This window comes from Pangasianodon hypophthalmus, chromosome 8 (assembly GCF_027358585.1).
Source record: "Pangasianodon hypophthalmus isolate fPanHyp1 chromosome 8, fPanHyp1.pri, whole genome shotgun sequence".
NCBI classification, from domain to species: domain Eukaryota; kingdom Metazoa; phylum Chordata; class Actinopteri; order Siluriformes; family Pangasiidae; genus Pangasianodon; species Pangasianodon hypophthalmus.
The window spans coordinates 6700189-6717823 of NC_069717.1; the positions used below are offsets into that span (position 1 = coordinate 6700189).

Here is a 17635-nt window from a genome sequence, read left to right on the forward strand (position 1 = left end):
TTTCAAACATTGTAACAATAAAACATGTAAAAATTGTGGTGTCTATGCACGACCAGGCAGAAATCGAAGCAAATCTACACCACAAATTCTTCCCTCTAAAAAGTAGTCCCATCTCTGAAAGAAGGAATTACGCATATTTAGAGCTTGACTTATAAAGACATTTGATTGAGAAATTAGGAAAAGTGTTCTACAAAAAAAAAAAAAAAAAAAAAAATGGTTATTGACTGCCCCAGCAACTGCCCTTTTTAAGTGAGTTTCACATAAACAGGTTTTATGTTCTTTCTTCAGTAAAGAGATATGAATCAAAATTCAGCTACATGCACAACTGCACGTGCTAAAAACACTGGAGTATTCCATTAAGTCTAATTATATCGATGTCAATAACAGTGGTGAACCCAACCCCCAAGATTTCTGAGGGCTAAATTTGTAAATCTGTGGCTCCTTGAGGCCAAATAGAAAAGCGTTTGCCCTATCCTAGGATATCAAGAGCTCAAATCCTGACAGTGCCACAGCCATCCATGGCCGGGAGCCAAGGCAGCAAAATTGGCTGTGCTTTCTGGGTGGGAGGGATTTCACACTGTCTCTCCCCTGTGTCATCACAGTGACACTAGCCAATCATGTGTGCCTGTGAGGTTATGTATGTGGAAGAGGGCAGATAGCACTCTCCTGCAAGTATGTTACACAGTACACATGTGGATGGCTTCATGTGTCTTGGAAGAAACACGTGTTAGCCTGCACACTTACCAGTTGGTAGTTTTTATATGATAGGGGAGAGCTGGCTGGTGGGTGAGAATTAGCAGCTTACCAAATGGAGGAAAACGGAAAAACAATGATTGTGCCGAACATACGATGACATGAGATCTTACCTGGCAAGGACCTCAATATTAGAGATGGCGTAGAAGTACTTGAGCAGGTTGTCCCTCTGCACGTACGTTCCTCCAAGCGCAGGTCTCAGCAGCCGTAGCTTCAAGTCAGTGAACGTGAAGAAATCTCTCAAACCTTTCAAGCTCTCCATACGTGTGTACAAACTGTCCATGTTGAGCAACCTGGGCCCTGCAAAAATGGCAAAGCGGTCCCGAACCTCAAAGCGCACAATCTTCTCATTCTTGGAGCCCACCCAGCGTGAGTACTGTTCAGTGCAGATGACCCGAGTCACGTTGGTTGCTGAAAGAGTCTCCACCCTCTTGGGTGGCATACCAAACGCTTCCATGCAGTCGTCAGCGTAGAACTGGTATGGCTGCCAGGTTCGCCCTTTGTCCATCGACTTCTCTAGCACCATGATGGTGGGTCGGCCATACTCGAAGGTGATCTCGATGTCGTCCGTCACCTCCAGGCTCTTGTTCCATGACAGCGTGATGTTGGCCAGCAGCGGCTCTGGGAAGCGGCTCCATGTGACTGTTTGCCAGTAGGTGATGAGGCCAGTGCGCTCACGGTCCTGCATCAGCTGTGGCGGGTGGGCCAGGTCCGGAGTGGATGCGTCACATTCATCGCTACACAGGTACGGATTTTCCTAAACCAGGAACACAAAGACAACATCGATCAACACTGTGATCCAAATAATGCAAGAAGACACCAGTAAGATTGCGTTGTACAAATTTACAACTAAGGAACTCAAAAATGTGATGTTTTAATGGTCCTGATGGAAGGCTGATTCTGATTATATTAGATTTGTTTATGGTGTTTGGGCCATATATGTAACAGTGGAAAAGCCACTGTTTTCTATTTTAAACACAGACTTTCTATATAAAACTGATAAGGGTAGGGTGACATTTCAGGTCAGGTAGTCACGTTCTACTAAACAAGCTCCATGGCTTTGGACTAAACAAATTAACATCAGAAGCTAACATGGAACCTCTTAGCCACTTGCCAGCTAATATCTCTAATGTTAGTATTAATGTTAGTAATCTACAATGCTTTTGATTGTCATTTTATCTTTTCAGGTTTGCTGAGAATTTGGCAATTGTAAACAAGATTCAGGTACTGAAATCTCACTTTTGTCTTTTGTCTCACTTCTGTAAATACGAAAGAAAAGCATAAAACCTACCATCAGGAGGGTCCTCAAATGTGCCAAAGTTTTTTTTTTTGGCTATTTATTAAATAGGTTTAGTTATATACTTATAGTCATACTGCAAATAGTTTAGATGAAAATAAACTGGATAGTTTATTTTTTGGTCAACTGAGCATACCTGGAATGATTGTGAACATACTGTAAACGTTCTCCTAAATATGCCACCCTGCTTTAAGAACATGCCTGTCTTTCATGACATTTAGTGGATCGTTGGCTTATACTGCTTAACACTAGATTAACACTGTCCCATTTTTAAAGTCCCTGTCATTCATACAGTTGTGAAGCCTGGACACATTTGCTCCAGTGTTCTAGTGACATAGAAACAGAAGGGATTAGCCGAGGGACAGCCATGTGGTCACCCCGACCCCTTAATACATTTGTACTAGAGATCTATGGAGTTAACAGTAACATCTAAAATGACCTAATATAGACATAACATAGTGTATGTTGTGGTTAAACATTAGGACATGTTGTGGTTAAACATTAGGACATTTCAGTTTTTAAACTGAAAGATAATAAAGGATAAAATACAATGTGGTGTGCTGTTATAGGAAAATAATCAATGATGTGGTGCTGTGATGCGGACCGAGTTACTGTTACCAAGGTTGATTATTTTCCAATAACAGCATGTCCTGAAATATTTTATTCCTCTTATACCATACCAATTTGCTGTTTTTTAGTGTATTAATGAACAACATATCATACGTTTTATCCATTTATAGTTACATTTGTACAGTTTAGATGTACTACATTTGGACAATCAGTCTTTTCAGTTAGAGACATTCATTATTGAAATACTCTACCACTTGAGTTAAGAGAGAGTACAAATTATCTAATATTTAAAAATAAAATAAAGATATGGCTAAAAGCAATTCAAACTTGTAATCATGTGTAAATAAACCATCTTTTCTCTGACACTCCCATTATCATCTTTAGTAGTGTTTTGATGTATTTTTAAATCTTTTTTTTTGCTGTATCATTACTTAATCAAGGATATGTTTCAATTGTCTACTTTTATTGTATTGATACATGTTTGTTAATTGTGATAATTTATTAGATTTTAATCTTAGGCTGCCACCTTAAAACCTGGCAAGGGATAACATGAAAATTAGCCTGTTGGGCAAACACTGGCTTATTTACAGTATCTGACTGTTGATTAATGAGCACTATCCATATCAAATAAATAAAATATAAATATAAATTATAAAATACATTTAAGGTTGCGGCACATCCATGAAACAAGTTAGTTCCTGTTATCACTGTCATTATAATAGCTATATACAGATGGTCCCCTCACCAGCTTCTCTGTTTTCCCCTCTCTTGAAACTAAGAATAAAACAAAAATTCAGCTTGTCATGGTACTGAAAAAAACACAAAGTGAAGAGTTTTCTCATGGCAGAAAACTTAATGGTTACATTAATGTGCTGACACTGACTAAAGTCTTCTTTCATAAATATTTAATGTCTTTTTACAGGAAGCTTCACCAGAGCAACGTATCCATTTTTCTTTGTTAAATAGCAACAAGTTTTTTTTTTTCAATTCTCTTATTGTAAGGCTTAAATTATGCAGAGCATCTAACAAACAGGTCATTGTGAATGAGTTGTTACTATAGAAACAATAAAACAAGCGCATTAATATGAACCTGTGATTTAAGTTACAGCTGGACCTCCTGGCAGAGCTGCTGTCAGAGCTTCTGACCAATCATAATCAAGACTGTATTCATGTATTAATGACAGAAACACAGAAATATACTGTACACTCTTAACTCGCTGTTGTATTTAATTTTAGACAATACTGAAAGATTTAAATGCCAGATCAGTAATATTGCTTATAAAAGCAATGCAGTATGCTTTTACATAATGGGCAATACTTCCAAGACACCGTTAAAGCTTAATCCTGACCAAGTCATAAATCTAATCTTAGCACAGCAAACCTTAGGTTACCTTTGCTTCTCAATCCTTTACCCAGTATGCTAAATCCAGGCCAGCTGCTACTCCAGGTGGCTCTTGTGCTAAACCCCCACAGCCACCAGCCTGACAGGAATCCTGTCACTGCTAACAAGGTGCAAAGTAGAGTGTTTGACAATACATTCATTTGCACTCTGGTGGTCTATACATACACACACATACAAACACACACACACACACACAGAGTCTGCGGCTACGGATGTCAAAACACAGAACTAGATAACATAGACTTAATAAGCAACAATCAATGCGTTGTACATGAAGCTAGTCTGACTTCCAGCCTGGACATTAATGGTCCATCTATTCATGCTTTATGTTTTACATACACTTCTAATAGCTTAACAGTTTATATTCCCATTTGACGTGTAAATGAAAGTTAGGGTTAACTTTATTTCAGTTCATTTAGTCCAATTTTATTTCAGCCAGTTTAGCCGATAAGCTGAAATTCACCTCACAACCGATGCTCACCTTGCAGCCTACAATGCTATTTAAATCATATGCCGGTGACTTGCATTAAGTACACAGCCGGATACAAGGTCACACCTCAGTAATATAGCTCTAATTACACTGAGCCTTTCCTTCTTGTTTTTCTTATTATCAGATTTTCACTGAATCCTCTGCATAGTGTTTTTTAGCAATGACTGGTGACTGTCTGATGAAGAAATGACTGGAGAAATGTTCATGCATTCATCATCAGTAACCAATTTATCCTGGTGAATCCAGGCCCTATCCCAGGAACACTGGGGGAGAGGTCGGAATACAGAGGTGGGAGTACAGCCTGGTCGTGCCGCCAGTACATCACACACACACAAAGCCAATCAAGCTTTTGGGAAGTGGGATGAAGACCCAGAGGGAACCCACACAGATATGAGGAGTACATGCAAAACTCCGTACAGACAGTAACCCAAGTTCAAGATCACACCCTGGGAACCCTGGAGCTGTGGGATGTACCTGTGTTAATATTTATAGTCTCAAAAAACAACATATGGAAGTCTAGATGACCTTCTGCTCAGCATGTACAATGCAAGTGTGTGATCATTTTGCCATGTAGTTTGTCTAATGCTAATTGGTGGCCATTCCTCAAAGGTTCCAAGAGAGCTAAATAGTTCTAAGAAGAACTATTTGTAGTTAAAGAAATCTTTTTGCTATTAGGAAAAACGTTTATTAAGGATTCTTTGAATAGTTAAGAGCTCTATTGTAAGTTTCTACATAGAAGCTTTAAGGGTTCCCCCACAGAGACAAGCTCTTAAAGGTTATATATTAAAACCTTTTCAAAGTTTTTTTTTTCTTTGCACCTCAAAATGGTTTTTCAAAATCCTGAATTATTCCCATGACAGCCTGAATCCATTTGTTGAATAGACGTCTCTGAAACATAGCATTTCTTAGTAGCACCTTTAGTGTGTTAATAAAGTTTTAAATGGGTTCTACTTGGAATCTTTGCTGAAAGGTTGCTTCTAGATCCCTCTGTTGTAGGGTGCTACAGGGGAATTTTAAGGGTTCGCCCAAAGGGGCAAACTGAAAAACCATTTAGGATGATGAATAGAAATGTAAGCTTCTATTACTCGATAGCAAATTGGATTGGGACACTGTGTAAATTATTTTTCCCCTGAACCACTGTTTTAAAACCATGACAGTCATGTTAATCTACACATAAAAATAAAAGTGCCTAAATTGGTGTCTTTAGAGTGATGCCATAGAAGAACCTTTTTGTTTTTGTTTGTTTGTTTGTTTGTTTTCCAAAGAATCTTTGGATTGATGGAAGTTTAACCATTTTGTTGGTGCCACAGGAAATAAAAAAAAATCCACTATAAATGTTGCCATTATGTAGAAGGATCTTTGTGGTGGAAAATAATTATTCCATTCAGTGTGACTCTAACAAAAAAAAATAAAATAAAGAAGGAAGGTTTTTCAGGAAATCAAAATGGCTCTTCTGGGAATCGAAAGTGATTCTTCTATGGCATTGCTCTAAAGAAGCTTTTTGGGCCCCTTTATTTTTAAGAGTGTAGAGATTTCGGTTACAATAAATCCAAATTCTGAGCAGAATAAGACAAATGCACCAAAAGACTTTACCATAAACAAGTTGATACCCATAAACTCCCATGGCAGGAAAGCTGCTCTATTTACCACTAATATCTGACCAAATTAATTTGCAATTTTAACTACAGTAGATTGCATTTGCCAAATCCTCCACACCCTCTGAGTTGTGTAACATGTCCAGCATCTGCTACACTGTTTATATCTAGGTGTCTCTTGGCAATATGTCACTTTTGTCACATATGCTCTGATAAAATTAGCCTAATTATTAGCAGATTCATTAGCTACACACACCTTCTAGAGGGAATTCCTGAACTTCAGTGAACCCTTCAGCATGTTATACAGTTTCAGAATCATAAATCTGTTAAAAATGGAATACATCAAGCGACAGAGGAAGATTTACAGCAATGTGATTAGGCAATATCACCTAATATTACTGTCAATAGTATTTTCATAATGAATTTAATTTTCTGGGTATTCGCTCATACACACCCTAGTACATCTGTACGTCACGTCTAAGTCGACTTTTACAGCAGTCTTTAAGTTTTACAACTCTTAGACATGATCTATAAAGTGTAATCAGCATGCAGTCTGAAAGACTGGGACGTTGGCAGTGTATTTGCTGGCTGCGTAACGTTACTCCTCTACCTGGTGAGGTAGACCTCTTTTCTCCTGCCATGTGAGTTAATTACAGTAACGCCACCTCCCTCAGGGCCAGCAGTCAGGCAGCATCTCCCAGCATGCAACGTCAGAGCGATACAGCGATCTAATTATACCCACCTGAGAAACACACCACGAGCCTCCCATCATCAATAAGCACCAAAAACTGGATATTAACGATAATGCTCATTCTAGTCAACAATGGGATACATTTATTTATGTAATTAATTATTTAATGAGAGTTAAAACTTCACTGTCTGGAGAATTCACAGCAGTCTCAACTGCTGTAATCATAAAGACTGTCCTGTGCTCATCCCAGGACTCTTATTCACATATCATCAACATGCTTAGTACTGTTTGACTTTATAGTATACAGCTGTAGAAGAATAATGATTTATAATCACACTATCCGGTGTCATGAAGAGGAGGACAACTCCCATGGCCCCCAAGTCTGGGAAAAACACAAATGTGAAAGTGACATAATCTACAGCCGGATTTCTGTAAAGCTGCTTTGTGACTGTGTAGGTATACGATGTGTATAGTTAAAACACTATATAAATAAAACTGAAATGGACTGGAATGAATTAGAGCAGCAACAGACACTTCCAAATACACTAGTATGCAACGCAACCATCCCTGCTAGTAACCACAGCGCTGGTGCAGTGGCAACCAGGATGCTGTTTCAGCAGTTCCTGTGGTCAGGGGAATTCAGGGAATTCTGTAGAACCCTGGATGCAGGTGTTAAGCTGCTTAATGTACACTTCATGACTCATGGTGGCAATGATATAGTGTTTCTCCAAAGCATAAAAACCAGTAAATGCATTCAAATTCATATAATAAAGACTACCAGGTTTGCTCTAAATTGCAGAAAACAACATATGTGGGCTGTAAAAACGAGTCATTGAATCGTTTAATTAAAAATAAATGTGCATTTAATAAAAAGCTTTACAGACTGAAGGGTAATCACTAACTTTGCCTGTAAATTCCTCTACTACTGAAAGATCTAGAAGGAAAGACAAAGCCACATTTTGTGCAGATTTTACACTTCGTATATTTTACACTTTGTGTATGTCATGACTGAAACCATGAAATATATAAAGTGTAAAACATAGGAATGTTAATGAAATGTATAAATGCAATTCAATTGCAGTAATACATATTTCAAAATCATGCCTGTGGCTGAAAATTATACAGGATGTACATAATGTCACAAACTCAGCCTCTGAAGAGTTACAATACCAAAAGTTTAGATATGTTATACTCTATATATATATATATACACACACACACACACACACATATGCACACATACAATATATATATATGTATATATATATGTTGCCTTATAGACATTTTGAAAAACATGTAAATAGTAGAGTTAATGACGATGTATACATTTATTTCTGGATCATAGCGCATTTATTAATAAGTAGCTTTTAAGAGTATGTAAACAAGTAGTTTTATATAAAGGTAAACTGTTTCCCTAAACAAGCAGTTTTCATCTAGCAGAAGCAATGAGGAGCTCAGTCTATTTGGCAAATTTAAGAAAAACCTCCTGGGTGAAGCTTCATCATGAAGCCAAGAGTGTGCAAAGCTTCATCAGGAATATTGTTACAAATTTTTAAAATAATATAGTTTTGATTTGTTTAAATCTTTTCTTGGTCACTGCCTAATTCCATAGTGTTACTATCTTCACTATTATCCTAAAATAACAGAAAATAGGAAAAAGGAAGACCTTCTACAGGCAAGTGTGTCCAGAATTGAACCAGTAGTATACGTATATAAATAAAGTGAGAGCAATACTGTAGTGTACTGTACTGTCTGTACTGTCCCAGCTTCAGTGTATGAGTGCGCTTTAACTCTTTGGATATCCCCATGACAATTACAACATGCCTCTTTTAAAAATCTTCTGGACAAGTTGGTGAAAATATATGTTTTCTTTTTGGTCACAATTGTAAATAGTGGGAATCTACAGCCAAAGGTTGCATATTTAAAATCAGAAATTAAGTTTAATGTAATTTCACATTAGCAAGAAAAAAGCAGTGCAAAAATAACTGTGACAACAAAATATATACATTATGGAGGAAGCACTATATTATCACAGTGAACACTGACATGTTGCTCCTGTGAGCATGATAAAAATGTGGGGAAAAAACATACTTAATATATCATGAACAGATTCTTTAAATATTATACTGCATGTATCACATATGGTGAGTGTATCTGTATTATAATGTTTTACCTATTTCCTTTTATATAAATCTGACTAGGAAATCTTTATAAGGTGCAAGAAGATACAAATGGCTCTGGTCATGTGACCATTATGTGACAAATTTCATATGAACAATGTATAAACCAAACTAAAGGTCATTTACAATTGTAAACATAGAAATTTCAATATTTGTCTGTATAGTCAGACTTCTGCTATATAAATAGTTAGAGCTGTTATGGTAATGTCAACCGCTTTAATAATTCATTCATCCAGACTGAAAAATCCCCCAGTAATGAGAAAAAACAAAGCGACCAGGTCCTTCCCCTGACTGGACAACGGATTAGCATATGAATCGGCAGTAATTTGAAGAATCCCAGAAGACCTGAGGAGGCACAAAAAACAGGCAGCTGGGGATTATAGCGCACTGACACAAACAGAACAGGATGGGCCTGTTCTCCTGCGGGACCATGGGATAGCAAAGAAGCAGTCCGGCCTCATGCAAAATTCATGGGAAAAAAAAACACAAAATTACACACCAAGCTGAACCGGACCTGAGATGTTCCACTACAAAGGTTCTCTTAAAACATATCACACTTCTCTGTTTAAGTGAGCGCCAGTGTGTTTGTTCTTGACTGAAATCTCATAAAATCTGGACCAAATGTTTCCCTTATGCATTGCTCTGTAGATCCTCTCCCGTCGCTATTTTTAGTTTGTTCTGTTAGCGCATTTGAAATAAGCAACTTCAATATGGGGCAGGATTACATCTCAGATGGCACTGCTACCGAAAAAAAAACATAGCTTTATTCCAGTAAGAAGCTCGAACAGTGGAAGTTTGGGAATCACTTCAAAAACAGATGCGCACACACGAACGCTTTCTGCATGTGCTCAGATGATCAGATCTGTATGCAGCAAAGGGTCAGGATTCATCTTTCTGCTTAGCTAAGCTGAGATCCTGCCTTCACATTCCTCTCACATCTCGCTCTCTCTCTCTCTCTCTCTCTCTCTCTCTCTCATTAGCCGTACATACAGAGCAAGCTTCCAGCAGGAGCTAACATCACGTTCAGGAAAGAGCAAAGGCGCTGAGTAAAAATGCAACGGCATCTCCTGTGGGCGCTGAGTGACTGAAATTTCCTCTAAATCTTTAATGAGCCGGAAAGCTTCTCCAAAGAAAGCGAAGTTACTGAATCTGGAGGGCTTCTGCTGATCAATTAACTTGCTTTCAGTGAGGAGGAGGGAGAGGGAAGCACGTCAAGTGTACACACTTTAATAGCGGCTTAATGGAGTAGCAGCCATACTATATCCGATATATGGCTTGCGTTACTAGTCAAGCAGCAGGTGAAAGCTGTGCCCTAGCGGGCGTCCTTGAGTGAGCCTGACTTGTCGAGTGTCTGATTAAGTATGCGCACAAGATTCTCGCTTCTCATAACTTCAGCACAATTATTAAAACTACATGAGGTATCAAAATTAGAGCCTTCTGTCAATATTCATCAATTACTGACTACAGTATTTTATGTCTTTCAAGTCTTTTTAGATTTTTCTCATATCAAAGGTTTTGCTGTAATTACCATCATCCTCAGTCCTTGCCCGAGACTAAATTGCGACAGCACTCTATAATATACAGTGTGTAAAATAATAATTCATGGATATTGCATAAAGTGGGAAAGGTACAGAAGTGCCAGAAGGTCTGTGCTGTTTAAAAGTGCTTGGCCCCCAAATGTCTGAACACAGAGTGGTCTGATGATCAGTCAGCTTTTATTGATTCGGGCTGAAAAGTGCTGACGCACACACAAACACACACACACACACACATGTCTCCTCCCCTCTCTTAAAAGCCCTCTCCTGTGTATTTAGCTCACAAAGCCATCTCGAGTTAACATGGTGTATTAGTATGCGTGATGACTAAGTGTCTATAGATTGACTGAGTGAATGGCATCAAAATCTCGATTAATGTGGAAATTTGATAGCGTGATCAGGGTGAAAGGAAGCTACCAAACTTGCAAACTACCAAAAAAAGTCTACATTCATGAACATTTTCAAACCTTAAAGTAAAACTGAATTACATTACATTACATTTAATTCCATTAAATGTGGGTATATTGAAATATTTTGTTGGTTGCCGTATTTTCATCATTCCTTTTAACTGTTGTCTGCTGCTCTGATGTCATGAGGACATTGCTAGCTCAGTTACAATGGAGTTTAATAAGAGAAAAAATTTCATTTTCAGTTTTCATCTCTAACAAAAGTGATAACAGACAGGTTTTGCCGTTAGCTCCAAAAACAAACAAGCAAGAGCTTCTTTTTTTTCAGCGACTTACCATTTTTCAGCGACATTCACTGTCATAATAATGAGAAATCCAACGTAGACTTAGTGGAGACAGTACACACTGGACTCTAGGTTCAGGAATGCTTTGCAACTATACAGTTTAGTTGCACGTTGTTGCACTGAGATACAGCAGAGGCTCGGCTCAGCTTGGTAGAGATCTACAAGCTGACAAGCATGATGTCATTGATGTATTTGCATAAAAATTTGAAATTTCGGAAGCCGATCTGTTTGAGCAGAGTGTATAGATGAGGAGGTAAGATATATCTGAGTAGACCAAAATAGTAAAGCACTGCTGCAATGCTGTCTTTAGGTAGAGATGAAGCGAGAGCTAGATCCCACTGGCATCACTATCAGCGGGGAGTCAAATGTGCATTGTGGGTAATGTAGGAACCCATTAACCGAAGTGAAAACAGACCAACATTTCCATGAAAGTGTGAAAATACATCTTGGAAAATCACATACTAATTATAAAGATTAATATATGCAAGTCATTCAGGGTGGATTTTTTCCTTTAAGGTAATAACTTGGTTTGGAGATGGTTTGGAATTGGAGATGAGTCTAGACACATAGAATATAATTCCCATCTTCTGAATGTTCTGGTATGTCACTGCTGTCCAGTGAACTGAAGCATGAATGCAGTAGCACTGTGACTTTTTAACACTGAGACCTCACCAGCACACTTTCATATCCAAAAGTCCAAAGTTCTTCTTCAAAGAGTCTCTAGAGATACTTTTTATTTTTTCCTGGAAAAAATCAAATGCACATGCTTTAAAAAAAAAAATCAGTTTCAGTGGCCTGTAACAGTCCAGTTAGTCAGTGCTTCCCAGCCCACGTGCCACATGGTACCCGGCGAGAGAATGACGTCGCCTAGTGAACGCTGCCCAGACCAACCCCAATGCACTTCTTCCTTTTATCCCTATGTGCTAAACATGTGAATTAGCACCCCGTCTCCGAAAGCGCTCTGTCTGCAGCTCACCACGTAGTAGCAGCCCAGCTGGACAAATCCTCCATCCGATTATTGTGTAATCAAACCCCTGGCTGAGTGCCCAAACCATCAGTCGGTAGAGTCACTGAGGGGGATTAACCAGCGTGGCTGTCTTTTACCAACCTGCACTAGTTCAGACGCAGACATCAACAAACTACCAACAGTAAACGCTGACGTTGCGTGAGTTCTGCACTCAAATCATACACTCACAGAAAAAACAGATACTACACTGTACCTTTACTAGTCAGTCCTCAAGGGTACGCCTTTTGTACCTTCAGTGTGTATCTATTACCAGGAAGGGTGCATGTTGTTTACTTTGAAAGTATTACTCTCCAATCATATTTAAATATTTAAAGGTACACGACAGTACATTCACACTACCTTGTAATAGAGAAACACGAAAGGTACATATATATATATATATATATATATATATATATATATATATATATATATATATATATATTCTTCAGGTTACCACAAGAGTAACAAGGAAAGATACAGTTTAGTATGCTTTTTTTTTCTGAATGTGCATGGTATGTGAAGCTGTTACACGAACACAGTGAGCATGTTAACCCCACAGCGATGTCCCACCCCCATTCGCAGGGCTTCTATGTAGTATATCACAGTAAGTCAGTGTATAAATATAAATAATAGCTATCCAGTGTAGGTGTTCTGTCTGAGTAAATCCTAGCCTCAGGAATTATGTTTAGTAAGTTATTCAAGTCCCGCAAAACGCCCCGGGCGCAACGGAGACTTTACACTTCACATTTTTTTGCCTCAGGACATGTTACCAAAAGCTGGTGGTTTAGTGGCATTAATAAAGCAGGGAGGTCCACAAAGTAGCTCATAAATACAGAATTTCAAAAAATATCTGTAAACACAAACTAGAAGATAATTTCACAATATGTGCCTAGCGTACCAGTATTCATAATTATGCATACAGTGAGCAAGGATGTATAATGTATTGTTTGTTAATCGATAGCTCAGATCATAGCCTTTGCAATACTGATAATTACAGAAGCCTGCAAAATGCATAGAGCTCTAATGAACCATGTTTTATTGAATTCTGTGAGCAGTCTCACATTTCCACTTATGTCTTAGGTGCTGATTACTTTTCTATAACGGCAGCTCTGACAATAATTCTATAGTGACAATTAATTCACAGGGACTTGTATGGAAGATGACCTCCGTAATCTAAGGATAATAATAAACAGAAAAATGTGTGTTTTTAATTAACAAAGAAAAATGTATAATCATTGATAATGGTGAAGGTTTCGGTCTCATTTATGGAAGGAGTTTCCAGTGTTTGTGCTTTGAAACAGTCTGCAGGTTTTCTGCCACCGGAAATTTTCAGGACAGAGGAATTTGTGTTTTTTTGGTAACATGAAAAGCTGAGTTTTTTCGTCTTATTAACTTCAAAAGAGATGCTGGTAGGGGACGACTGTTTATATCTGCTATAATGTACGTGATTACAGGAACTAACTTGTCTCAAGGCCATTCCGCAACATTAAATGTAACTATAAACTGATAAAAAAGCATGTTGTTTCATTCAGAAGTAAATTAAAAATGTATATCGTTGGTAAATTGCCATGGTATAAGTGGAATAAAACACTTCAGAACATGATGTTATTTGAAGATAATCAACTTTGGGATGTTAACACTAACACCACCTCACGTCAGACGCACATCGCACTACCCCATCACTACCCCATTGCCTTTAACAGTACACCACCCCGTCCAGTTTTATTCCCTACTTAATATATTGCAAGGCATAGATGATTTTTTCGTCCGTATTGTGCCTCCCTAATAAACAGCCTCTTGTGTATAATTCCCTTTCAGTGCATATACATGGCACAGCACCAAAGCTGTCACAATATCACACATGGTGCTGCAGTGAACACGGCTTTTCCATTAAGCGCATTCGTGATTTATAATCCATTTCTCAGGAAGGAAAAGAGATTACAGGACACTGATGATGGCTGTAGCAGATACCTGCCATTGCTACATTCTCATAATCACCTTCAATAAGACAGCACAATTACAGCCCATGAGGGAATTCTAACTCTACACATTAAATATAGGGCATTAAACAGGGTTGATTGAGTAAAACACATGATTTTGCATATCCACGTGTCTAAAAGGTCCTTGCAATGTCCTGGTATTTAGTTTGAACATCCGTATGGACCCTGTTCTCATCAGTGAAAACATTAACGTCATTACGATAGTATGTGGTTTGCGTGCATGTGTGTGTGTGTGTGTGTGTGTGTGTGTGTGTGTCTGTGCATGCGCTATTCCATACTCTATATTCCATTTAACAGCCTTCAGGGTTCTCCAGTTTGTCCCTAACCCCACAACAGAGGGTTTTATCCAAAGAATCTTTAAGCAACCCTTTTTTCTATGATTTTAGTGAAACAGAATCATACAAATGCTTCAAAATGAAGTTCCAGAGTATTCAAGGACTTTTCAAGCACACTTTTTTTCACATCTCCTGTGTGCAAACCAGCGCTTCATTTACATTCCTTAAATACACTTGAATTTTTCAGGCAGGTTGAATTATTTTCATAGAATATACTTAGGGCAGTGGGTGTCATGTGAATGTACTGATCTCTGTGTGTGCGTGTGTGTGTGTGTGTGTGTGTGTTTGTGTGTGTGGTCATGATTTTTTTTCTGTGGTGCACCAAAGATAGGAATATCTGACAGTTTTGACCTTGTGGGGACATTTCGCTGGTCCACATGAGGAAAACTGTTTTTTTTTTTTTTCTTTTCTTTTTTTTTTTTTAAACACAGCGTTTGTTTAAAAAAAAACAGTCAAAAGGTTTCCTTTTGGTTACTGAGGTTAAGGTTAGGGTTACGTTTAGGGTTACGCATTAATAATTATATCAGTCGACGATCCTCCTGTGTGTGCATCCAAAATCAATGGATTATATTCCTTTTTTTGTTTGTTTGTTTAATGCAAGCACTTTTTAACCAGAAAATCGCTTCTTCTTTTTTTTCAGGTTTATCAGTAATTCTATTTTATGCAAATACCTACAGCATTTATGTAAAGATGTAAAACAAGCGTAGGCCTGAGTTCAGCACTGAATGTGTTCATTCAAGACTGCAGGTCACACAGGGCTGGGTAATATGATCAAATCATATCAGTATCATGATCAATTTTATCACTATATACTTTTCTGAGAGTATCGCAGGTATCGTTTGTACATTTATAACTATTATTATTCACCGTGATATGCAGATGATTGCTTATTAAAATCTACTCTTATTTATCAGTAACCTTTATCCTGGTCAGTGTTGCTATAAATCTGGGAATATGGAAATACACCCTGGATGGGATGACAGGCCATCACAAGACAATATACACACACATTCACACACTCCATAAATATCAAATAATTATATACCTGAAGGGTTTGCATTAAATGTGCCACTGATGGGGTTTTGGTGCTAGTTTTGTTAGCAAAGGTAGGCTAAATATTGTGATACATGAATAGTGTAGCATGAAAGTATTGCGATATGATGTTTTTGAAAATATCACCACATCCCTATTCTCACATTGTGCAGTGGCCTCTGTGAACCCCTCATTTTTTTAGTTCAGGTCATTTGCTCTTAGCCACTATTCCCTCCACGACCATGACAAGCATGTGTTTGTGTGTGCGTCCATGTGTGTGTGTGTGTGTATGTATACCAGGGTGCAGAAGCGCTCAGGTGGGTCTCCGCACGTGATGTCTGGCGGCTCTACTCGGATCTGCATGAAGTCCTTCATGGCAGCAGGTCGGGGCTGACACGCATAATGCTCCCACGTGGGCCCATCATCCGTGCTCACCAGCGACTTACAGATGTCATACTGGCCCAGAGTGATGAGCACACAGTGCAAGAACAGGCAGACCGGGAGGAGCATGATGTGCCGTGCTAGGATGAACCAGGACCGGGATTTCGGGGCGGGGCGAGCGGGTGAAAGGGGTGGAGCCTGTCAGCATCGACACCAGGACGCTTTCATAGTTCATTAGCCAGTCAATCATCCACTGCGTATTCAATTTTCTCCTTTCTAAGCAAGGTCTATCATTTAAGAAACCTGGGTGGGGAGGGAATGGGTGTGGACTCCCTTCTGGTTCAGGGTCTAAAAGTCACTTCTAAAAAGTTTACTTCTGAATTTATAAACCTCAAAATTTGCCTCAGAAATCCGACAGCTGGTGAAGACATCTCTTCACCTGTTTAAAGTCCATATGGTTTTCTTTATTCATGCTTTATTCAGAGGCCAGAATAAATATGAAATATTTAATGTCATTAAAAAATGTTCCGTGCTTTCCTAACTCAGGATCTCATCTCTCATCAATTTTCTCGTCTCTGAACAAGGTGTCCCATTGATGGAAACTGGATGTGAGGCAGGTCCATTTACTTTGAAAGGTTTGCTGTAGCCTACTAATGGGAATATTGCCAGGAATCAGGAATCATCTTCACAGTCCATATGGTTTTTGATGCACACACTGTAAAATTTCCGATGTTGATGTCTGTCAGATTTCCGAGCAGCGCTTGATCTGCTTCATTTCCATTTTCTTTCTGGGAAATGATTTTTAAAAAAAGAACAGCAAAATTAGATACAGTCTACACGCTCCGAAAAAAAAATGTATGAAACTATATCATTCCTTTATGCTACACCTTTTGTCTCTTTAGTATGTATATTTTAATCTAGGTGCATGCATTAACTTTAAAGGATGATTCTAAAAGGTGCAATTACATAATATAAAGGTACAAAGGCACAAAAAATAAAGCTACCCCAACAACAAGGACAAAAAGGTACAGTTTAACACCATTTTTGTTTCTGAGAACGTTCCAAATCCCAAACCACTCCAAAGTGCACAAAGTTCACGCCGCTCCGAGGGAGCACACTGTCTGTGTCTCAAACTGCACTTAATAACATATACTACCTAGCCTACTATATCACTATAGTGCATCATTTTCACATTCCACACTATTTAAGTACATTTTAAATGCATTAAGCTGTATTAAAGGGGTCTTCAGGTCATATTCATCTGTGACCCATGGTTAAACAGGAGCAAAGTGATTTACTGGGTGCTCAGGGTAAAGGGACACTAGATGTGATCCCTTGATGAAAAAAGTGACAAAATGCAAAATCATAATTAAAAGCCTATACAATATGCAAAAAGGTAAGCAATGAGGGGAAAACTTGTTTAATATAATCGGGCGTTTTTACTATAATGTAACAGTGTTTAAGAAACAGAAGGTTTAACAGCCTGGATGACATGCGGCATGACTAAAGTGTTTCATAATTTAGCTAAATATCTTTCACTCTCAGAAATAAAGGTACCAGACTCTACTTTTCCTTGTCGCTGGCATGGTACCATCAGTGGTACATCTTTTGTAC

The 17635-nt window shown here is 38.4% G+C and overlaps 1 protein-coding gene across 1 annotated transcript in view; it reads right to left on the minus strand.

Annotated features, from left to right (window-relative positions):
• Positions 1–17635, minus strand: part of ntng2a (netrin g2a) — a 67332-nt gene that overhangs the window by 48439 nt on the left and 1258 nt on the right. Inside the window, exons 2-3 of the mRNA XM_026928569.3 lie at positions 15938–16809; positions 867–1510 (exon numbers count right to left, since the gene is read on the minus strand). Of these exons, the coding sequence (XP_026784370.1) occupies positions 867–1510; positions 15938–16150 (857 nt within the window). The 5' untranslated portion in view covers positions 16151–16809. The remainder of the gene's footprint in view (positions 1–866; positions 1511–15937; positions 16810–17635) is intronic.